This window comes from Passer domesticus, unplaced genomic scaffold, assembly GCF_036417665.1.
Source record: "Passer domesticus isolate bPasDom1 unplaced genomic scaffold, bPasDom1.hap1 HAP1_SCAFFOLD_178, whole genome shotgun sequence".
NCBI lineage: Eukaryota > Metazoa > Chordata > Aves > Passeriformes > Passeridae > Passer > Passer domesticus.
The window spans coordinates 37,647-62,111 of NW_026989961.1; the positions used below are offsets into that span (position 1 = coordinate 37,647).

The window sequence follows — 24,465 nt, forward strand, 5'->3', positions numbered from 1 at the left end:
CGAGACCCCCGGATACCGCCGAGACCCCCGGACACCGCCGAGACCCCCGGACACCGCCGAGACCCCCGACAGCGCCCCCACCCCGGACACTGCCCGCTGAGACCCCCGACCGCCCCCTGAGACCCCCGGACACGGCCCCTGAGACCCCCGGCACCGCCCCTGAGACCCCCGACAACGCCCCCCGAGACCCCCGGACACCGCCGAGATCCCCGACAGCGCCCCCACCCCGGACACTGCCCGCTGAGACCCCCGGCACCGCCCCTGAGACCCCCGGACACGGCCCCGACCCCCGACACCGCCCCCACCCCGGACACGGCCCCTGAGACCCCCGACACCGCCCCTGAGACCCCCGGACATCGCCGAGACCCCCGGCACCGCCCCCCGAGACCCCCGGACACCGCCGAGACCCCCGACAGCGCCCCCACCCCGGACACTGCCAGCTGAGACCCCCGGACATCGCCCCCCTGCCCCGACACTGCCCCGACCCCCGGCACCGCCCCTGAGACCCCCGACAGCGCCCCCCGAGACCCCCGGACACCGCCGAGACCCCCGACAACGCCCCCACCCCGGACACGGCCCCCTGAGACCCCCGGCACCGCCCCTGAGACCCCCGGACACAGCCCCCTGAGACCCCCGACACCGCCCCCACCCCGGACACTGCCCGCTGAGACCCCCGGCACCGCCCCATGAGACCCCCGGACATCGCCCCCCTGCCCCGACACTGCCCCGACCCCCGGACACCCCTCCTGAGACCCCCGACACTGCCCCCGAGCCCCGGACACGGCCCCCTGAGACCCCCGCCCCCCGTATTTATTGCCCCTCCCCCAGGGGTTATTTATGGCGCCAGCCGCTGTTTTATTTAACTCGGGTATTTATGAGTTTCTAATAAAGCTCCCGCGGAGATCGGAGAGGCGGCTGGGTGTGCGGGGTGGGGAGGGGGGTATTTACAGGGAGGGAAAAGGGGAGGGGTCCCTGGGATGAAAGGGACCGGGGAGGGGTCCCTGGGAGGGAAGGGGCTGGGGAGGGGTCCCAGGAAGGGACTGGGGAGGGGTCCCTGGAACAGAAGGGACTGGGGAGGGGTCCCTGGGAGGGAAGGGACCAGGGAGGGGTCTCAGGAAGGGACTGGGGAGGGGTCCCTGGGAGGGGTCCCTGGGAGAGAAGGGACCAGGGAGGGGTCCCCAGAAGGGGTCCCTGGAAGGGAAGGGGCTGAGGAGGGGTCCCTGGAATGAAAGGGACCGGGGAAGGGTCCCCAGAAGCGATCGGGGAGAGAAGGGAAGGGACCGGGGAGGGGTCCCCGGGAGGGGCTGGGGAGGGGTCCCAGGGACGGAGGGACCGGGCAGGGGTCACTGGAAGTCGCTGGGGAGGGGTCCCGGGCAGGGGTCACTGGAAGTCGCTGGCGTCGATGTGCAGCGGGGGGAAGTCGGTGAAGAGCGAGGGCACCGAGGGCACGGCCGAGTCCTCGGGCTGCGGCAGGAACGGATCGTGCTGGTCCAGGAGAGCAGCGCTGCCTGCCGAGGGGACGGGGACAGCTCGGTGACGTGGGGACAGCTCGGTGACATGGGGACAGGGCAGTGACATGGGGACAGGGCAGTGACCCGGGGGCAGCTCGGTGACATGGGGACAGCTCGGTGACATGGGGACAGGGCAGTGACCCGGGGGACAGCTCGGTGACATGGGGACAGCTCGGTGACATGGGGACAGGGCAGTGACCCGGGGGACAGCTCGGTGACCTGGGGGACAGCTCTGTGCCCAGAGGGACCGAGCACTGCCCAGGGGACAGCTGAGTGACCAGGGGACAGCTCGGTGACATGGGGACAGGGCAGTGCCCGGGGACAGCTCAGTGACCCAGGGACAGCTGAGTGCCCAGGGGACAGGGCAGTGACCAGAGGGACAGGGCAGTGCCCAGGGGACCGCTCAGTGATATGGGGGACAGCTCAGTGCTCAGGTGCCACCTCAGTGCCCAGGTGCCACCTCTGTCCCCGCCCCAGCCCCGACACTCACCGGGGCTCAGCTGCAAGCTCTCCTCCAAGGTCGCCACCACGTCGGGCATCAGCTCGGCCACTCCCAGTGTCCCCAGTGTCCCCAGGGTCCCCGGGGTCCCCGGGGCCGCCTCCAGCCCCTCCAGCGACTGCAGCAGCAGCTCCTGCACGTCCCGGCTCCCCTGCAGCAGCTCCTGCATGTCCTGTCCCCCCGGCAGCAGCTCCAGGTCCCTCAGCTCGGCTGGCAGTGTCCCCTGCTCCTCGGGGACCCGTGGTGGCTCCGCAGCTCCCAGCTGCAGCGTCCCCACTGTCCCCTGCGGTGTCCCCAGGTCCTCTGGGCACACCTGCAGCACCTGCAGCCCCCCAGGCAGCACCTGCACGGGCCCCACAGCCCCTGGTGTCACCTGCAGTGTCCCCTGCATGCTGGGGACCGCTGATGGCACCTGTGGTGGCTCCAGGCTTTGTGGGTGCAGTGTCCCCAAGCCCGTGACCTGCAGGGTCCCTGGGCTCGTGGCCACCACCTGTGGTGTCCCCAAGCTCCCAGAAGTGACCTGCAGTGTCCCTGGGCTTGTGGCCACCCCTTGCAGTGTCCCTGGGCTAGTGGCCACCCCCTGAAGTGTCCCCAAGCTCCCAGAAGTGACCTGAAGTGTCCCTGGGCTCATGGCCACCACCTGTAGTGTCCCTTGGTTTGTGGCTATCACCTGTGGTGTCCCCAAGGTCCCAGGGGTGACCTGCAGTGTCCCTGGGCTTGTGGCCACCCCCTGTGGTGTCCCTGGGCTCGTGGCCACCCTCTGAGGTGTCCCCAAGCCCTGCGGTGTCCCCAGGCCCCCCGGTGTCCCCAGGCCCTGCAGTGTCCCCAAGCCCTGCGGTGTCCCCAGGCCCCCCGGTGTCCCCAGGCCCCCCGGTGTCCCCAAGCCCTGCGGTGTCCCCAGGCCCCCCGGTGTCCCCAGGCCCCCCGGTGTCCCCAAGCCCTGCGGTGTGCCCAGGCCCTGCGGTGTCCCCAGGCCCCCCGGTGTCCCCAGGCCCCCCGGTGTCCCCTGCCCCCGGGGCTGCAGCCGCAGCGTCTCCAGGTTCTCCGTGGCCACCGCCAGCTCCTCCTCTGTCTGCTGCTTGCTGGGGGGCCTGGGGACAGACAGGGGACAGGGGTTGGGGTCAGGGGTTGGGGTCAGGGGTTGGGATTGGGGTCGGGGATTGGGGTCAGGGACTGGGATTGAGGTCAGGGATTGGGATTGGGGTCGGGGATTGGGGTCAGGGATTGGGATTGGGGTTGGGGATCGGGGTCAGGGATCAGGGTCAGGGATTTGGGTCAGGGTCAGGGATGGGGATCAGGGGTTGGGGTCAGGGCTGGGATTGGGGTCAGGGGTTGGGGTCAGGGGTTGGGGTTGGGATTGGGATTGGGATTGGGATCAGGGATTGGGATTGAGGTCAGGGATCGGGGTCAGGGCAGGGATTGGGGTCAGGGCAGGGATTGGGGTCAGGGACTGGGATCGGGGTCAGGGGTTGGGATTGGGGTCAGGGGTTGGGGTCTGGGATTGGAGCCAGGAGTCAGGGGTTGGGGTCAGAGCTGGGATTGGGGTCAGGGACTGGGACTGGAGTCAGGGATTGGGGTCAGGGATGGGGATTGGGGTCAGGGATTGGGGTCAGAGTCAGGGATTTGGGTCAGGGTCAGGGATGGGGATCAGGGGTTGGGGTCAGGGCTGGGATTGGGGTCAGGGATTGGGGTCAGGGGTTGGGGTCAGGGGTTGGGGTCAGGGGTTGGGATTGGGATCAGGGATTGGGATTGAGGTCAGGGATTGGGATTGGGGTCAGGGATCGGGGTCAGGGACTGGGATTGGGGTCAGGGCAGGGATTGGGGTCAGGGATTGGGATTGGGGTCAGGGATTGGGATGGGGCTTAGGGGTTGGGATTGGGGTCAGGGGTTGGGGTCTGGGATTGGAGCCAGGAGTCAGGGGTTTGGGTCAGGGGTTGGGATTGGGGTCAGGGACTGGAGTCAGGGATTGGGGTCAGGGCTGGGGATTGGGGTCAGGGATGGGGAGTGGGGTCAGGGATTGGGGTCAGAGTCAGGGATCAGGGATCGGGTGAGGGATGGGGATCAGGGTCAGGGATTGGGATCAGGGTTGGGGATGGGGATTGGGATCAGGGATGGGGGTCAGGGATTGGAGTCAGTCGGGGGTCAGGGATTGGAGTCAATCAGGGATCAGGGATCAGGGATCGGGTCAGGGACAGGGATCAGGGTCAGGGATTGGGATCAGGAATTGGGACTGGAGTCAGAGATTGGGACTGAGGTCAGGGATTAGAATGGGGATCAGGGAGTGGGGTCAGGGATTGGGGTCTGGGATTGGAGTCAGGGGTCAGGGGTTTGGGACAGAGGTTGGGATTGGGATCAGGGACTGGGATTGGGGTCTGGGATTGGGGTCAGGGGTGGGGATTGGGATCAGGGATTGGGGTCAGGGATTGGGGTCAGAGTCAGGGATCAGGGTTGGGGATGGGGATTGGGGTCAGGGATTGGGACTGAGGTCAGGGATTAGGATGGGGATCAGGGACTGGGGTCAGGGATTGGGATTGGGGTCAAGGATTGGGATCAGGGTCGGGGATGGGGATTGGGATCAGGGATGGGGGTCAGGGATTGGAGTCAGTCAGGGATCAGGGATCGGGTCAGGGACAGGGATCAGGGTCAGGGATTGGGATCAGGGTTGGGGATGGGGATTGGGATCAGGGATGGGGGTCGGGGGATCCCAGAGTCCCACAGAGGTGTCCCCACAGCCCCTCACCTGGAGGACACGCGGATGAGGCGCCGGTTCAGGTACTTCTGGGACTCACTCAGGCTCCCTGGGGACAAACAGAGGCCTCAGGGGGGTGGCAGGCGCTGCCCTGGCTCAGTTCCAAACCGTGCCAAGCCGTGCCAAGCCGTGCCAGGCCGTGCCAGGCCATACCCTCCAGCCTCTGGCTGTAGAAGGGCCCGAAAGCCTCGTCCCGGGGGGTGCTGGGGTACAGGAACTTGAGGGGGTTTTCTGGGTTCTTCTCCTCCAGGCTCATGTGGTAGTCACGGATGATGTCGGGCAGGGCCAGCGACACCAGCTCCGAGGCTGTGTAGGGTTCCACGGCGTGGAAGGTGGGGGACTCTGCAGGGGGGACAGTGGGGTCAGCAGGAGGGTGACACCGTGTGCCACAAAGCTGTGCCAGGCATGGGGCTCAGCTTCACCATTCTCGTCCATTTTCTACATAAAACTCAATTCAGATTTAGCATTCTCGTCCATTTTTATCCTAAATCTGAATTCATCTTCACCATTCTTGTCCATTTTTAACCTAAATCTGAATTCATCTTCACCATTCTTGTCCATTTTTAACCTAAATCTGAATTCATCTTCACCATTCTTGTCCATTTTTAACCTGAATCTGAATTCAGCTTCACTATTCTCATCCATTTTGAATCTGAATTCAGCTTCATCATTCTTGTCCATTTTTAAGCTAAAACTCAATTCAGCTTCAGCATTCTCATCCATTTTTATCCTAAATCTGAATTCAGCTTCACCAATCTCATCCATTTTTAACCTAGATCTGAATTCAGCTTCACTATTCTCATGCATTTTTAATCTGAATCTGAATTCAGCTTCACCAATCTCATCCATTTTTAACCTAAATCTGAATTCAGCTTCACCATTCTTGGCCATTTTTTACATAAAACTCAATCCAGCTTCAGCATTCTCATCCATTTTTAACCTAAATCTGAATTCAGCTTCAGCATTCTCATCCATTTTTAACCTAAAACTCAATTCAGCTTCACCATTCTCGTCCATTTTTATCCTAAATTCAAAGTCAGCTTCACTATTCTCATCCATTTTTAACCTAAATCTGAATTCAGCTTCACCATCCTCATCCATTTTTAACCTGAATCTGAATTTCTCCTCTTGCTTGCTAAACTCCAGGGAATGGAGGTTTATTTTCTGTGCCTTACAGTGGAACTGAACCTCCAGGGTCTCCCCAAAATTTGCTCAGCACAAAGGTTTATCAGGCGTGATAAACCTCACCATGGACCTGGAGAATCCCATCTCCTGAGGCTTCCACTGCTGCACTGCTGGGGGGTCCTGGGGGGTCCCGGGGGGTCCTGGGGGGGTCCCGGGGGTGTCACTCACCTGTCTCGTGGTGCTCCACCCACGTGAAGGTGACACCCCCCAGGACGCTCTCGCTGAAGCGCAGCAGGAACGTCCCCGTCCTCCTGGACTTGAGCAGCTTCTCGGCCTGCTTGTGGCTCACGAAGCCCAGGATGAGTCTGGGGGAGGCACCGTCAGCTCCTGCGGCCCCCCCCGGGACCCCCAGACCCCTCCCCAGCCCTGCTCCTACCCGTTCTTCCAGAGCTGCTTGAGGTGCTCCTGGATCAGCCCCAGGATCCCGTCCAGCCAGGCCCAGAAGGAGAAACCGGAGGGGCCGTCCTGAGGGAGGACATGGGGACATGGGGACATGGGGACATGGGGACATGGGGACATGGGACATGGGGACATGGGGACATGGGACATGGGGACATGGGGGGACATGGGGACATGGGACATGGGGACATGGGGGACATGGGGGACATGGGGACATGGGACATGGGGGGACATGGGGGGGACATGGGGACATGGGGGGACATGGGGACATGGGGACATGGGGGACATGGGGACATGGGGGGACATGGGGACATGGGGACATGGGGACATGGGGGGGCATCGGGGGACATGGGGGGGACATGGGGGACATGGGGGAACATGGGGACATGGGGACATGGGGACACGGGGACATGGGACATGGGGACATGGGGGCATGGGGACATGGTGGGGACATGGGGACATGGGGACATGGGGACATGGGGGACATGGGGACATGGGGACATGGGGGACATGGGGACATGGGGGACATGGGGACATGGGGACATGGGACATGGGGACATGGGGACATGGGGACATGGGGACATGGGGGGGACATGGGGGACATGGGGACATGGGGACATGGGGACATGGGGGACATGGGGGACATGGGGACATGGGGACATGGGGGACATGGGGACATGGGGGGACATGGGGGACATGGGGACATGGGGACATGGGGGACATGGGGGACATGGGGACATGGGGACATGGGGGACATGGGGACATGGGGGGACATGGGGGACATGGGGACATGGGGACATGGGGACATGGGGACATGGGACATGGGGGGACATGGGGACATGGGGACATGGGACATGGGGACATGGGACATGGGGGGACATGGGGGGACATGGGGACATGGGGGGACATGGGGGGACATGGGGACATGGGGACATGGGGACATGGGGGGACATGGGGGACATGGGGGGACATGGGGACATGGGGGACATCGGGGGACATGGGGGGACATGGGGACATGGGGACATGGGGACATGGGGGGACATGGGGGACATGGGGGGACATGGGGACATGGGGGACATCGGGGGACATACATGGGGGGACATGGGACATGGGGACATGGGGGGGACATGGAGGGACATGGGGACATGGGGACATGGAGGGACATGGGGACATGGGGGACATGGGGACATGGGGACATGGGGGGGACATGGGGACATGGGGGACATCGGGGGACATGGGGGACATGGGGACTGGGGACATGGGGGGACATGGAGGGACATGGGGACATGGGGACATGGTGGGGACATGGGACATGGGGACATGGGGACATGGGACATGGGGACATGGGGACATGGGGACATGGTGGGGACATGGGGACATGGGGACATGGGGGGACATGGGGACATGGGGGGGACATGGGGGACATGGGGCATGGGGGGACATGGGGACATGGGGGGACATGGGGGGACATGGGGACATGGGGACATGGGGACATGGGGACATGGAGGGGACATGGAGGGACATGGGGATATGGGGACATGGGGACATGGGGGGACATGGGGGGACATGGGGGACATGGGGACATGGGGGGACATGGGGACATGGGGACATGGGGGGACATGGGGACATGGGGACATGGGGGCATGGGGGACATGGGGGACATGGGGGGACATGGGGGGACATGGGGGGACATGGGGGGACATGGGGGGACATGGGGACATGGGGACATGGACATGGGGGACATGGGGACATGGGGGACATCGGGGGACATGGGGGACATGGGGGGACATGGGGACATGGGGACATGGGGACATGTGGGACATGGGACATGGGGACATGGGGGGACATGGGGGGGACATGGGGGGACATGGGGGCATGGGGGGACATGGGGGACATGGGGGACATGGGGGCATGGGGGGACATGGGGACATGGGGGGACATGGGGGGGCATGGGGACACGGGGACATGGGGACATGGGGACATGGGGGGGCATGGGGGGACATGGGGGGACATGGGGGACATGGGGACATGGGGACATGGGGGACATGGGACATGGGGACATGGAGGGACATGGGGAATCATGGGGGGACATGGGGACATGGGGGGACATGGGGGGGACATGGGGGGACATGGGGGCATGGGGACATGGGGGGACATGGGGGACAGAGGGGACAGGGCCACGGGGACAGAGGGGACAGCCCCTACTGACCTTTGAGAACTTGGGCCAGGCCACGGCGCTGTCCAGGGACGGCTTCGAGCCTTGAGGCGAGAGCAGGGTGAGGGGGACAGTGCAGCCATGTCCCCCCGTGTCCCCCCGTGTCCCCAATGTCCCCCGTGTCCCCAGCCTCACCCAGCAGTTTCTTGGCCAGCATCAGGAGGTTGTCCCGGCTGAGGCCGCGCTCGGCCACGCTCTGGAACTGCCAGCTCAGCACCTCGGCCAGCCGGGGCCACGGGGCTGGCGGCGGGGACGAGAAGAACTGCTGGGCCTGGGGACACGGGGGACACGGGGTGAGCGGGGGACACGGGGGGACACAGGGGGACACAAGGGAGATGGGGGGACACGGGGTGAGCAGGGGACATGGGGGGACACGGGGGAGACAGGGGACATGGGGGACATGGGGGGGACACGGGGTGAGCGGGGGACACGGGGGACACGGGGGAGACAGGGGACATGGGGGACATGGGGGGACACGGGGTGAACGGGGGACACGGGGGGACACGGGGGGGACACGAGGGAGATGGGGGGACATGGGGTGAGCGGGGGACACGGGGGGGACACAGGGTGAGCAGGGGACACAGGGGGACACGGCGGACACGGGGGGGGACACGGGGTGAATGGGGGACACGAGGGACACAGGGGAGACGGAGGACATGGGGGACATGGGGGGGACACGGGGTGAGCGGGGGACATGGGGGGTGAGCAGGGGACACGGGGGACACGGGGTGTGCAGGGGACATGGGGGGACACGAGGGACATGGGGTGAGCAGGGGACATGGGGGATATGGGGGACATGGGGGACACGGGGGACACGGGGGGACACGGGGTGAGCAGGGCTGGGGACAGCAGGAGGGGATGGGGACACGGGGAAGGGGACATGAGGTGGGGATGGGAACATGCACTGGAGTAGGGCATGGGGACATGGAGAGGGACAGGGACATTGGGAAAGGCCAGGAGGGGGGACACGGGTAGGGAAGGGGGACACGGAGAGGGGGGCACATGCACTGGAGCAGGGGACAGGGGGACAGGGACCAGGGGATGGGGACAAGTGGCAGGGGACAGGGACCAGGGGACAGGACAGGGACCAGGGGATGGGACAGGGATTAAGGGACAGGACAGGGACCAGGGGATGGGACAGGGATTAAGGGACAGGACAGGGACAAGGGGATGGGACAGGGACCAGGGGACAGGACAAGGATGAGGAGATGGGACAGGGATTAAGGGACAGGACAGGGACAAGGGGATGGGACAGGGATTAAGGGACAGGACAGGGATTAAGGGATGGGATAAGTGGCCAGGGATGGGGTTCAAGGGATGGGGACAGGCACCAGGGCAGGGGACAGGGACCAAGGGACAGGGAAATGCAGCAGCAGGGGACAGGGACCAAGGACAGCATCAAAGCAGGGCAGGGGACAAGGACAAGGACAAGGACAAGGACACGGACAAGGACAAGGACAAGGACAAGGACACGGACAAGGACATGGACAAGGACAAGGACAAGGACAAGGACAAGGACACGGACAAGGACACGGACAAGGACAAGGACAAGGACAAGGACAAGGACATGAGGCAGAGCAGGGCACTGGGAGCAGGGGACAGAGATCTGCACCGGGGATGGGGCAGTGACCAGGCCTAGACCCGGGGACAGGGCACAGGGGACAACCAGGACAGAGGCTGGGCAAGGGAGGGGACAGGCAGCAGCAGGGGGTACACGAGGCAGGGCTGGCACTGCCCAGGGGGTCCCGCTCGCCTTGGGGTCCGAGCTGAGCATGTTGAACCACAGGATGGAGGCCCAGGCGCTGGAGAACTGGTTGTTGTTGGAGATGATGACAAAGGGCAGCGTGGTGGCCTGGGGAGGGGACAGGGGCTCAGGCTGGCTGTCCCCAACGCCCCCTGGCCCCCCTAAACCCCCCCAGCACCCCCAGCCCCCATGTCAGAACCCAGAGCATCTCTCTGGATGCCCTGGATGTCTAAAAGCCCTGGCAGGAAGCCAAAGACACCTGAAAATTCGATCTTAATTCATAGAGCAAATTGCCAACCTTGATCTTAATTAATGGAGCTAATTGCCAACCTTATATAAAGAACTACAGGCCACAAAAATTTAAGTAGGAATCACAGGGTGAAGGGGAAAATTTTAGAGCACTGTACAGGGGGGTTTTGTATGTTGTACAGGGGGGTTTGAAATTCTGTACATGGGGGTCAGGGGTTCTAAAATGGAGGGATTTGGGCGTGCCCCGTCCTTCTTCTTTCTTCTCCTTGGCATCCATGTCCAGGATGATGTTGGCATGTGTGGATTGGTCCATAGAGAAAGTGCACTTGTTAACAAGGGCGAAAAGTATTGGAAATTGAAGGTAAAAATATCTTACACGTAGTTTTTACTATAAAAGAGACCCCGTGGGCGGGAGAGAGTGCCCTTGGCTGCCTTGCTGATCAGACCCCCGCTGGACAGACAGAAAAACTTTGTAGATAAGGAACAATAAACTCAACTGAAGACCAAAAGAAGAGCCCAGACTCCTTCTGCAAAGCTCGGCCTGCCCAGAACCGCCTTTCCCCGAGCTGGGGCAGAGAGGAGTGGCAGCCGAGCCCGGCGTTCTCACCTCGAGCTCCAGCTCCAGCCCGCAGTAGGCGTAAGCCAGCGTGAAGGTGATGAGGTGCAGCTCCTCCGTCACCACCAGGGGACCCTGCGGGGAGGTGGCACCACCCGGCCCAGTCCCTCCCAGTCCATCCCAGTCCATCCCAGTCCTCCCAGTCCCTCCCAGTCCATCCCAGTCCCTCCCAGTCCCATCCCAGTCCCTCCCAGTCCCCCCCAGTCCCATTCCCAGTCCCCCCCAGTCCATCCCAGTCCCTCCCAGTCCCTCCCAGTCCCTCCCAGTCCATCCCAGTCCCATTCCCAGTCCCTCTCAGTCCCTCCCAGTCCCTCCCAGTCCATCCCAGTCCCTCCCAGTCCCACTCCCAGTCCCCCCAGTCCTTCCCAGTCCCATTCCCAGTCCCTCCCAGTCCCTCCCAGTTCAATCCCAGTCCCATCCCAGTCCCTCCCAGTCCATCCTAGTCCCCTCCAGTCCCATTCCCAGTCCCTCCCAGTCCATCCCAGTCCCTCCCAGTTCAATCCCAGTCCCATCCCAGTCCCATCCCAGTCCCTCCCAGTCCCCCCCAGTCCCATTCCCAGTCCCCCCCAGTCCATCCCAGTCCCTCCCAGTCCCTCCCAGTCCCTCCCAGTCCATCCCAGTCCCATTCCCAGTCCCTCCCAGTCCCTCCCAGTCCCTCCCAGTCCCTCCCAGTCCATCCCAGTCCCATTCCCAGTCCCTCCCAGTCCCTCCCAGTCCCTCCCAGTCCATCCCAGTCCCTCCCAGTCCCCCCCAGTCCCCCCCAGTCGCTCCCAGTCGCTCCCGTGCCCACCTCGCCGCTGGCACCTTTGCCCTTGCCAGCCCTGCTCTCCTTCTGCTCCTTCAGCGTCTGCGGGGAGGGCAGAGCCAGCCTGGGCTGGGGTCCCCACCGAGACCCCCGCCCCGAGGGGGGGGTTGGGGTCTGGGGGGGGATTTGGGGTCTGGGGGGGATTTGGGGGTCGGGGGAGGGATTTGGGGGGTCTGGGGGGGAGATTTGGGGGTCTGGGGGGGGATTTGGGGGGTCTGGGGGGGAGATTTGGGGTCTGGGGGGTTGGATTTGGGGTCTAGGAGGGATTTGGGGTCAATTTGGGGGTCTGGGGGGGATTTGGGGTCTGGGGGGGATTTGGGAGTCTGGGGGGGATCTGGGGGTCAGTTTGGGGGTCGGGAGGGGATTTGGGGGTCTGGGGGGGGATTTGGGGGTCAATTTGGGGTCTGGAGGGGGATTTGGGGTCTGGGGAGGGGGATTTGGGGTCTGGGGGCAAATTTGGGATCTGGGGGGGATTTGGGGGTCAATTTGGGGGTCTGGGGGGGATTTGAGTTCTGGAGAGGGGATTTGGGGTCTGGGGGGGGATTGGCGGGTCTGAGGGCGGGATGTGGGGTCTGGGGGGGGGTATTTGGGTTCTGGGGGTGCGGGTTCGGGGTCGGGGGTCCCTACGAGGTACTGGAAGTCGCAGAGCAGCCCCTCCTGGGGGCTGTCCCCGGCCAGCAGCGTTTTGCTGCTCGAGGTCAGGATGTTGAAGCGGCGGAACCTGCGGGGCACAGGCGGGGCTGGGGGGGGGCGGGACCCCCGGGGGGGGCAGGACCCCCGGGAGGGGCAGGACCCCCCCCCTCTCCCAGGAGGGGACATTGCCCAGCTGTGGGGGGGGGGGGTTGGGACCCCCCCAGAGGGGCTGGGGGGTGGGATGGAGACCCCTGGGGGATGCAGCCCTGGTTGGGACCCCCACCCAGCGATGGAGAGGGGGGGTCAGGACCCCCCACAGGGATGGCAGGGGGCTTCAGAACCACCCCCCAGGAATGGCAGGGAAGGTTTTCAGGACCCCCCAAAGATGGTGGGGGGATTCAGGACCCCCCCAGAGATGGCAGGGGGTGTTTGGGACCCTCCCTCAGGGGCTGGGGGTGGGGAATCAGGACCCCCAGAGGGGCTGGGGGTGGGATTGAGACCCCTGGGGGATGCAGCCCTGGTTGGGACCCCCACCCAGGGATGGAGAGGGGGGGTCAGGACCCCCCCAGGGATGGCAAAGGGGGGGTCAGGACCCCCCCAAGGGATGGCAGGGGGTGTTTGGGACCCTCCCCAAAGATGGTGGGGGGGGATTCAGAAGCCCCCCAGGGATGTCAGAGGGGGTTCAGGACCCCCAGAGGGGCTGGGGGGTGGGATTGAGACCCCTGGGGGATGCAGCCCTGGTTGGGACCCCCACCCAGCGATGGAGAGGGGGGGTCAGGACCCCCCCAGGGATGGCAGGGGGCTTCAGAACCACCCCCCCCATGGATGTCAGGGGGGTTCAGGACCCCCCAGGGATGTCAGGGGAGGTTCAGGACCCCCCCAGGGATATCAGGGGAGGTTCAGGACCCCCCAGAGATGGTGGGGGGGATTCAGGACCCTCCCTCAGGGGCTGGGGGTGGGGAATCAGGACCCCCAGAGGGGCTGGGGGTGGGATTGAGACCCCTGGGGGATGCAGCCCTGGTTGGGACCCCCACCCAGGGATGGAGAGGGGGGGTCAGGACCCCCCCAGGGATGGAGAGGGGGGTTCAGGACCCCCCCCAGGGATGGCAGGGAAGGTTTTCAGGACCCCCCAAAGATGGTGGGGGGGGATTCAGAATCCCCAAGGGATGGCAGGGGAGGTTCAGGACCACCCCCCCAGGGATGTCAGGGGGGGATCAGGACCCCCCAAATATGGTGGGGGGGATTCAGGACCCCCCCAGGGATGTCAGGGGGCGTTTATGACCCCCCAAGGGATGACGGGGGGGGGGTTCAGAACCCCCCCAAAGGACGGCAGGGGGCTTCAGAACCCACCCCCCAGGGATGTCAGGGGGGCTCAGGACCCCCCAGAGATGGTGGGGGGGGGGGCTCAGGACCCCCCAGGAATGGCAGGGGGCTTCAGAACCCACCCCCCCAGGGATGTCAGGGGGGCTCAGGACCCCCCAAATATGGTGGGGGGGATTCAGGACCCCCCCCAGGGATGTCAGGGGGGTTCAGAACCCATCCCCCCAGGGATGTCAGGGGGGCTCAGGACCCCCCAGAGATGGTGGGGGGGGGGTTCAGGACCCCCCAGGAATAGCAGGGGGGCTCAGGACCCCCCCCAGGGATGTGAGGGGGGCTCAGGACCCCCCAAAGATGGTGGGGGGGGGGGGTTCAGGACCCCCCCCAGGGATGTCAGGGGGGTTCAGGACCCCCCCCCCAGGGATGTGAGGGGGGCTCAGGACCCCCCAAAGATGGTGGGGGGGGGGGGCTCAGGACCCCCCAGGGATGTCAGGGGGGCTCAGGACCCCCCAGAGATGGTGGGGGGGGGGCTCAGGACCCCCGGGGGGGGGGGTCGCAGCCCCTCCCGCGCTGCCCCAGCTCTCACCCTTTGATGTTGGGAGGGTCCCTGCAAGAGACAAAGGGGGGAGGGGGGGTCAGGGCCAGCGGGACCCCCGGGCGGGCAGGGGGGGCTCGGGGGGGCTGGAGCTGCTTTTGTGTTCATCAAAGGGATGGCATCAAGGTCTTCGATAATTTACTTTCATAAATAAAAAATGGAATAAATTAAATATAATTATTATTTAATTTTATAAATGCAATAATTTGATTGAAGAAATTAAAAATTTAATATATACTATAAATTAATAAAGCATAAATTCAATAAATTCAATAATTGAATTAGTTCTAATTATTATTTCATTTCATAAACCAAATAATATAATATTTATACTTATTGATATCATAAATTAAATAATTTAAGTGCCCCCTGGAGCTGGTTTTGTATTAATTAAAGGGATGGGATTAAGGTCTCAAATAATTTACTTTAATGAATTTAAAAATGAATAAATTAAATAATTATTTATAATTATTATTTAATTTTATAAATGCAATAATTTGATTGAATAAATTAAAAATTTAATATATACTATAAATTAATAAAGCATAAATTAAATAAATTCAATAATTGAATTAGTTCTAATTATTATTTCAATTCATAAACCAAATAATATAATACTTATACTTATTGATATCATAAATTAAATAATTTAAGTGCCCCCTGGAGCTGTTTTTGTATTAATTAAAGGGATGGGATTAAGGTCTCAAATAATTTACTTTAATAAATAAAAAATGAATAAATTAAATAGTTATTTATAATCATTGTTTAATTTTATAAATGCAATAATTTCATTGAATAAAAAATTAATATATGCTATAAATTAATAAAGCATAAATTCAATAAATTCAATAATAGAAATAGTTATAATTATTATTTAATTTAATAAATACAACAATATAATTAGTAATAATTATTTAATTTAATAAATTAAATAATTTAATTGAATAATTTTAAATATTAATATACTAAATAATATAATTGTTATTTAATTGAATTAAATTAATGAATTTAACAAATTAAATAATTTAATCTAATTTAACAAATTAAATAATTTAGTTTAACAAACAAAATAATTTAATTTAATTTAATTTAGTCTAATTTAATTTAATTTAATCTAATTTAATTTAATTTAATTACTTAACAAACAAAATAATTTAATTTAACAAACATAATTATTTAATTTAATTTAATTTGATCTATTTTAATTTAATTTAATTTAGTTTAACAAACAAAATAATTTAATTTAATTTAATTTAGTCTAATTTAATTTAATTTAATTTAATTTAACAAACAAAATAATTTAATTTAATTTAATTTGAGTTATTTTAATTTAATTTAATTTAATTTAACAAACAAAATAATTTAATTTAATTTAATTTAATTTAACAAACAAAATAATTTAATTTAATTTAATTTAATTTAGTTTAATTTAATTTAATTTAATTTAACAAACAAAATAATTTAATTTAATTTAATTTAATTTAACAAACAAAATAATTTAATTTAATTTAATTTAATTTAGTCTAATTTAATTTAATTTAATTTAATTTAATTTAATTTAATTTAATTTAACAAACAATTTAATTTAACTCAATCTAATCTAATCTGATTGACTGTGGCCCTTCCGCGGCGCCGTGTCGCACCTGTCGATGTGGATCCTGGCCTCCATGCCGCGGTTGCGGTCGTGCAGCCGCACCAGCAGCCGCGCGCGCGTCGAGAACTTGCCGGCCGTGCGCAGCACCAGCGGCCGCTTGCCGGCGTTGGGCGTGCTGGGCTGCTGCTCCACCACGAAGGCGCTGGGAAAACGGGACAGCCCGGGTGGAGGGGAGCCGTGCAGGTTTCACTCCTGGTTTGGCACGGGACAGCCCCAAAAGTACCCCCAGTCCTAAATCCCAATGTTTGAGTCGTGTCCAGACACCCAGAGATGGAAGGGACCCATCAGGAGTCAAACTTCTGGAATGGGACCACCCCAAAACCTGCCCTGTCCTAAATCCCAATGTCCAAACACCCAGAGATGGGAAGGACACATCAGGAGTCAAACTTGTGGAATGGGACCACCTCAGAACCTGCCCAGTCCTAAATCCCAATGTTTGAGTGGTGTTCAAACACGCAGAGATGGAAGGGACCCACCAGAATCATCTCCAGCTCCTGGTTTGGCATGGGACAACCCCAAAAGTATCCCCAGTCCTAAATCCCAATGTTGGAGTGGTGTCCAGACACCCAGAGATGGAAGGGACCCATCAGAAGTCCAACTTCTGGCACAGGACAACCCCAAAACCTGCCCTGTCCTAAATCCCAATGTTTGAGTCATGTCCAAACATCCAGAGATGGGAAGGACCCATCAGGATCATCGCCAGCTCCTGGCCTGGCACAGGACAACCCCAAAACCTGCCCTGTCCCAAGTCCCAATGTTTGAGTCATGTCCAAACATCCAGAGATGGAAGGGACCCATCAGGAGTCAAACTTCTGGCATGGGACCACTCCAAAATCTGCCCAGTCCTAAATCCCAATGTTTGAGTGGTGTCTGAACACCCAGAGATGGAAGGGACCCATCAGCATCACCAAGTCCAACTCCTGGCTGGGCACGGGACAGCCCCAAAATTCCTCCCAGTCCTAAATCCCAATGTTGGAGTGGTGTCCAAACACCCAGAGATGAAAAGGACCCATCAGAAGTTCAACTTCTGGCACGGGACAACCCCAAAATGTGCCCTGTCCCAAATCCCAGTGTTTGAGTGACGTCCAAACATCCACAGATGGAAGGGACCCATCAGGAGTCAAACTCCTGGTTTGGCACGGGACAACCCCAAAAGTACCCCCAGTCCTAAACCCCAATGTTGGAGTGGTGTTCAAACACCCAGAGATGGAAGGGACCCATCAGAATCATCTCCAGCTCCTGGTTTGGCATGGGACCTCCCCAAAATCTGCCCTGTCCCAAATTCCAATGTTGGAGTGGTGTCCAAACACCCAGAGATGGAAGGAACCCTTCAAAAGTCCAGCTTCTGCCACAGGACAGCCCCAAAACCTGCTCTGTCATAAATTCCAATGTTGGAGTGGTGTTCAAACACCCAGAGATGGAAGAGACCCATCAGGAGTCAAACTTCTGGTTTAGCATGGGACAACCCCTGAAGTATCCCCAGTCCCAAATCCCAACATTTGAGTGATGTCCAAACACCCAGAGATGAGAAGGACCCATCAGAAGTCCAACTTCTGGCACAGGACCACCCCAAAATCTGCCCTGTCCTAAATCCCAATGTTTGAGTCATGTCCAAACACCCAGAGATGGAAGGGACCCTTCAGAATCATCTCCAGCTCCTGGTTTGGCACGGGACAACCCCAAAAGTATCCCCAGTCCTAAATCCCAATGTTGGAGTGGTGTCCAAACACCCAGAGATGAAAAGGACCCATCAGAAGTCCAACTCTTGGCACAGGACAACCCCAAAACCTTCCCTCTCCTAAATCCCAACATTTGAGAGGTGTCCAAACACCCAGAGATGGAAGGGACCCATCAGAAATCCAACTTCTGGAATGGGACCACCCCAAAACCTGCCCTGTCCTAAATCCCAATGTTCAAACACCCAGAGATGGGAAGGACACATCAGGAGTCAAACTTCTGGAATGGGACCACCTCAGAACCTGCCCAGTCCTAAATCCCAATGTTTGAGTCGTGTCCAGACATTCAGAGATGGAAGGGACCCATCAGAAATCCAATTTCTGGAATGGGACCATCCCAAAACCTGCCCTGTCCCAAATCCCAATGTTGGAGTGGTGTCTGAACATCCAGAGATGGAAGGGACCCATCAGGAGTCAAACTTCTGGCATGGGACCACTCCAAAATCTGCCCAGTCCTAAATCCCAATGTTGGAGTGGTGTCCAGACACCCAGAGATGAAAAGGACCCATCAGGAGTCAAACTCCTGGTTTAGCACAGGACAACCCCAAAAGTCCTCCCAGTCCCCAAATCCCAACACCTGAAGCACTGAGGGCCTGACAGAGGTGTCCAAACAGTCCCTGAGCCCTGGAATTATGGAATATCCTGAGCTGGAAGGGCCCTACAGGGATCAAAGCCCAGCTCCACACTCAAGACACCCCAAAATCCCACCCTGTCCCTGAGAGCCTTCTCAAATGCTCCTTGAGGTGGGAAGGGGCCCACAACAATCTCTGAGTCCCAGGACAGCTCCAAAAATCCTAAATGCCAACACCCGAGAGCGCTGTCCAACCTCTGCCTGACCTCCTGAACCATCCAGAGCTGGAAGGGACCCACCAGGATCAAAGTCCAGCTGCTGGCCCAGCACAGGACACCACAGAATGTTTCACCAAATCCCTGAGAGCCTGGACCCTCCCTGAGCTCCTGAGTTACAGAACACCCTGAGCTGCAAGGGACCCACCAGGATCATTAATCCCACTCCACACCCTGCATGGACACCCCAAAATCCCACCCTGTGTGGGGCAGCATTGCCCAAACACTCCGGGAGCTCTGTCACCCTTGGGACCGTCACCATTCCCTGGAGAGCTCTCCAAGTTAAAATTGGGGCAAAACCTCCTGAATTACAGAACACCCAGAGCTGCAAGGGACCCACCAGGATCGCTGATCCCACTCCAGACCCTGCATGGACACCCCAAAATCCCACCCTATGCCTGGCAGTGTTTTCCAAACACTCTGGGAGCTCTGTCACCCTTGGGACTGTCACCATTCCCTGGAGAGCTGCCACAAGTGCAAATCCTCCAGGTGCCAAACTTTCCCCCAAATCTGAGAGCATTGCCCAAACCCTCCCTGACCTCCTGAATTACAGAACACCCAGAGCTACAAGGAACCCATGAGGATCACTGATCCCACTCCACACCCTGCATGGACACCCTAAAATCCCACCCCATGCCTGGCAGTGTTACCCAAACACTTCCAGAGCTCTGCCACCCTCAGAACCATGACCATTCCCTGGAGAGCTGCCCCAAGTTAAAATTGGGGCAAAACCCTCCCTGAGCTCCTCAATTACAGAACACCCAGAGCTTCAAGGAACCCACAAGGATCATTGATCCCACTCCAGACCCTGCACAGACACCCCAAAATCCCACCCCATGCCTGGCAGCGTTGCTCAAACACTTCCAGAGCTCTGTCACCCTTGGGACTGTCACCATTCCCTGGAGAGCTGCCACAAGTGCAAATCCTCCAGGTGCCAAACTTTCCCCCAAATCTGAGAGCATTGCCCAAACCTTCCCTGAGCTCCTGAATTGCAGAACACCCAAAGCTGCAAGAAACCTATGAGGATCATTAATCCCACTCCAGACCCTGCACAGACACCCCAAAATCCCACCCCGTGCCTGGCAGTGTTACCCAAACACTTCCAGAGCTCTCCCACCCTTGGGACCGTCACCATTCCCTGAAGAGCGGCCCCAAGTTAAAATTGGGGCAAAACCCTCCCTGAGCTCCTCAATTACAGAACACCCAGAGCTTCAAGGAACCCACAAGGATCATTGATCCCACTCCAGACCCTGCACAGACACCCCAAAATCCCACCCCATGCCTGGCAGTGTTGCCCAAACACTCTGGGAGCTCTGCCACCCTTGGCACCATCACCAACCATTCCCTGAAGAGCTGCCCCAAGTTAAAACTGGGGCAAAACCTCCTGAACTACAGAACACCCAGAGCTGCAAGGGACCCACCAGGATCATCAATCCCACTCCAGACCCTGCACAGACACCCCAAAACCCCACCCCATGCCTGGCAGCGTTGCTCAAACACTTCCAGAGCTCTGTCACCCTTGGGACTGTCACCATTCCCTGGAGAGCTCTCCAAGTTAAAATTGGGGCAAAACCTCCTGAATTACAGAACACCCAGAGCTGCAAGGAACCCACCAGCATCATCAATCCCACTCCAGACCCTGCACAGACACCCCAAAACCCCACCCCATGCCTGGCAGCGTTGCTCAAACACTGCTTGCCACCCTCGGCACCATCCCCATTCCCCCTCCCAGCGCCCCACCACCCTCGGGGGAGGACCCTCTCCCTTCCCTGCTCCCTCCATCCCTCCCGGCGCGGCCCCAACCTCCTCAGCAGGTGCGTGAGCTGCTCCTGCAGCCGCTGCTCCAGCAGGGGCGTCTCTGCCACCAGCGGGTCCCTGGCGTACGTCACCTTTTGTCGCAGCTCCCCCAGCGCCCGCAGCAGCTGCCGCAGCTGGAACAACCCCTGGCCCAGCTCCGTGAACCTGCGAGGCTCAGGGAGCTCAGAGGGGCCCGGCCGCAGCCCCCCGAGCCCCCCGAGCCCCCTCCCCAAGCCGTACCAGGTCTCCAGCGGGCGCAGGTTGGTGTCGGCGGTGCCCCCCAGGCACAGGTGCTGCTGCCGCACCCGCCAGCCCCCCAGCTCCTGCTGCAGCAGCTCCTGCAGGGTCTCGCTGCGCCCCAAAAGCTGCTGCATCTGAGCCAGCACCTCCTGGGGGGAGATGTGGCTCTTAAGGGGGTGCTCAGAGGGGTAAGACCCCCACAAAACTCAGCCCGGCCACCCCGAGCCCCCCCATCTCACCCGGCGCTGCCGGTCCAGGTTCTGCAGTTTGGCCTGGAGGGATTGGAGCTCCTGGATGTACTCGGGGTCTCCATTCCTCTCCTCACCTGCGGGCAGGGAGCGGGCTCAGGGTTTTGGGGGGCTCGGGGCGGTGCCCACCCCCCCATCTCCCCGGCGCGGGGCTCACCTGGCTGGTAGTGCACCTTGTAGCAGAAGTCAAAGGCGTCCTGCAAGTCCTCCAGGTGCCTGAAGGCTCGTTCGGCTTCCTGCGGGCACAGCGGGCTCAGGAGGGGCCGGGCAGCCCCCGGGGGGCTCCGAGGGGGTCTGGGGGGTCGCGGGGTTACCTGCAGGGCCGTGTGGAACTCGGCCAAGCGCCGCTGGATCTGCTGCTCCCGGCCGCTCTCCGGGGCCGGGCTGGGCGCGGGGGCCGAGCCCCCCTAAGGAGGGAGAGATGGGGTGGGGGGCAGCGGCCGCGGGACCCCCGGGGGGCGTTGGGGGGCACCCCCAGCCCTGCCCTACCTGCCCCCCGGCCTGCCCAAGGCGCAGGATCCGCCGCTCCTCCTGCAGCAGGTTGTCCACCAGGTTGGCGAACCTCTCCGGCTCCTCCTCGAACTCCGCCTGCGGGGGGGGGGGCTCGGGGAGGTGAGAGAGCCCCTGAGACCCCTCCCCACCGCGCTCCCCCCGGCCCCGAAGCGCACCTGGAGGTCGCGGTGAGCCTTGCGCAGGTTGTGCTTCAGCATGAAATCCTCGCGGTCCGAGCCCAGGCTGCCCAGGCGCTCTCCCAGTACCACCAGTAAGGAGTGGAAGAGCATCCGCGCCTGCGAGCAGAGCGGCTCCGCCGCCTGGCGCCTGCGGCAGCGCGGGCTCAGCACCGCGCCCACCCCGGGGACCCCCTCCCCAGCCCCGGATCCCCCCCCCGGTACCAGTTCTGGGTCTCGATCCAGGCGGCCAAGGACTGGCGCACGGCCATGGGCAGCGCCGAGCCCGCGTACAGCTGGTGCACCTGCTCCAGGTAAGTGTTGGCCAAGCTCTGCACCTCCTGCCACTGCGCCATGCTGGGGGGACAGCGGGTCAGGGGCGCACCCGGGACCCCCCCGGGGCCACCGAGGGAGCGCAGGGTGAGAAACAGCCGCGTGTGCCAGCTGGGCGCATTGGCACGCCACGTACCTGCCCGCAGCACCGGCAGCCCGGGTCCCGCTGCTCCCGGGGGTCCCTCTGTGCACGGGGGTCCCGCTGCTCCCGGGGGTCCCTCTGTGCACGGGGGGTCCCGCTGCTCCCGGGGGTCCCTCTGTGCACGGGGGTCCCGCTGTGCACGGGGGTCCCTCTGTGCCCGGGGGTCCCGCTGCTCCGGGGGTCCCGCTGTTCCCGGGGGTCCCCTCGCTCCTGTTTAGTCCTGGGTGGTCCCGGGGTCTCTCTGTTCCGGGGGTCCCTCTGTGCCCGGGGGTCCCCTCTGCTCGCGGGGGTCCCTCTGTGCACGGGGGTCCCGCTGCTCCCGGGGGTCCCCTCGCTCCTGCTCGGTCCCGGGGGTCCCTCTGCTCCTGTTCAGCTCTGGGTGGTCCCGGGGGTCCCTCTGCTCTTGCTGAGTCCTGGCTGCTTCAGGGGGTCCTGGGTGGTTCCGGGGGTCCCTCTGCTCTGGTTCTGGGTGGTCCCGGGGGTCCCCTCTGCTCCAGTCCTGGGTGATCCCGGGGGTCCCTGTGCTCTGATGCTGGGTAGTCCCGGGGGTCTCTCTGCTCCTGCTCGGTCCTGGGTGGTCCCGGGGGTCCCCTCACTTCTGCTTGGTCCCGGGGGTCCCCTCTGCTCTGGTCCTGGGTGGTACCGGGGGTCCCCTCTGCTCTGGTCCTGGGTGGTCCCGGGGTTCCCTGCGCTCTGCCTCAGCCCCGGCAGCTCCCGGGGGTCCCCTGGCTCCCGCGGGGGTGGTCGCGGACCGGCAGCCGCGTCCTGCGGTGGGAGCAGGGGCTGAGCCGAGGGGGGCTCCCCACCGGGGGCGGGGGGCACACGCACAGAACGCCCACAAGAGGACCCCCAGCACCCCTTGTGCAGCACCCCAGGCCCCTCCTGAGAAGCCCCCCTAGACCGGACCCCCATTGAACCCCCCGGGTACCCCCCGGTGCCCTTCCCGCAGGGGTGGGTGCCCCCGAACGCCCCCGGCCCAGCGGGACAGCCCTCCAAGGGACGCTCTGTGTGCCCCAGCCGGGGTGCCCTGCCTGTGCCCGCCTCCCCCGGGGCTCCCCGGGGCTCCCCGGGCTCCAGGACCGCCCACGTTCCGCCCCCGGTCCCCCCCGGGACCCCCGACCCACCTCGGCCGCCACCGGAGCAGGAAGGCGGGCTGGCCACGCCCCCTCCCCGCTCTGCTCGCTGATTGGCGGAGAGCGGCGCCGAGGCCACGCCCCCGTAGCGGGAGGCTTTGAGCATGTTTGTTCGTTTCCCCAATTTTACGTCACGCGAGGGGCGTGGCTTAGCGGGCGGGGTTATTATGGGGGCGTGGTCATGGGGCGGGGTCAGCGGAGAACGGGGGAGGGACCCGGGATGGGCGGGGGGACGGGGACGGGGACAGAGGGGACCGGGACAGCCTGGGGACAGGGACAGGCCATGGGGATGGGGACAGGGACAGGCCATGGGGATGGGGACAGAGCCAGGGGGATGGGGACAGCCTGGGGACAGGGACAGGCCGTGGGGATGGGGACAGAGCCAGGGAGACAGGGACAGGCCGTGGGGACAGAGCCAGGGGGATGGGGACAGCCTGGGGACAGGGACAGGGGGATGGGGACAGCCTGGGGACAGGGACAGGGGGATGGGGACAGCCTGGGGACAGGGACAGGCTGTGGGGACAGGGACAGGCCATGGGGATGGGGACAGAGCCATGGGGACAGGGACAGGCTATGGGGACAGGGACAGCCTGAGGACAGGGACTAGCCATGGGGACAGGGACAGAGCCATGGGGACAGGGACAGCCTGGGGACAGGGACAGAGCCAGGGGGGTGGGGACAGGGACAGAGCCATGGGGACAGGGACAGCCTGAGGACAGGGACAGGCCATGGGGACAGGGACAGGCCATGGGGACAGGGGGACAGTGACAGAGCCAGGGGGACGGTGACAAGCTGTGGGGACAGGGGTACAGAGTCAGGGAGAATCTGCAGGGATGGGGACAGGGTCAGGGCCATGGGGAGAGGGACACAGAGCCCTGGGGACAGGGACAGGAGAGAGCCAAGGGGACAGGGACAGACAGGAGGGAGAGAGCCCTGGGGATGGGGACAGGAGAGAGCCATGGGGACAGGGACAGGCTGGAGGGAGGAAGCCATGGGGACAGGGACAGGAGAGAGCCGTGGGGACAGGGACAGACAGGAGGGAGAGAGCCATGAGGACAGGGACAGGAGAGAGCCATGGGGACAGGGACAGGAGAGAGCCATGGGGACAGGGACAGGCTGGAGGGAGGGAGAAAGCCCTGGGGATGGGGACA

The 24,465-nt window shown here is 60.8% G+C and overlaps 1 protein-coding gene across 1 annotated transcript; it reads right to left on the reverse strand.

Moving 5' to 3' along the window:
• Positions 1–2,576: 2,576 nt before the first annotated feature.
• Positions 2,577–23,336, reverse strand: LOC135292022 (signal transducer and activator of transcription 2-like). Its single transcript, XM_064406269.1, has 25 exons — positions 23,306–23,336; positions 22,340–22,391; positions 22,176–22,230; positions 21,932–22,063; positions 21,707–21,857; positions 21,528–21,626; positions 21,353–21,445; positions 21,196–21,274; positions 21,030–21,115; positions 20,791–20,939; positions 20,557–20,715; positions 16,161–16,313; positions 14,509–14,529; positions 12,600–12,693; positions 11,958–12,014; positions 11,159–11,242; positions 10,312–10,410; positions 8,694–8,829; positions 8,553–8,602; positions 6,321–6,409; positions 6,113–6,249; positions 4,913–5,101; positions 4,751–4,808; positions 2,896–3,101; positions 2,577–2,590 (listed from the first exon to the last, which is right to left on the reverse strand). Exons 4-25 carry the CDS (start codon positions 22,060–22,062, stop codon positions 2,577–2,579), a joined length of 2,334 nt encoding a protein of 777 aa, XP_064262339.1. The 5' UTR covers position 22,063; positions 22,176–22,230; positions 22,340–22,391; positions 23,306–23,336.
• Positions 23,337–24,465: the final 1,129 nt, after the last annotated feature.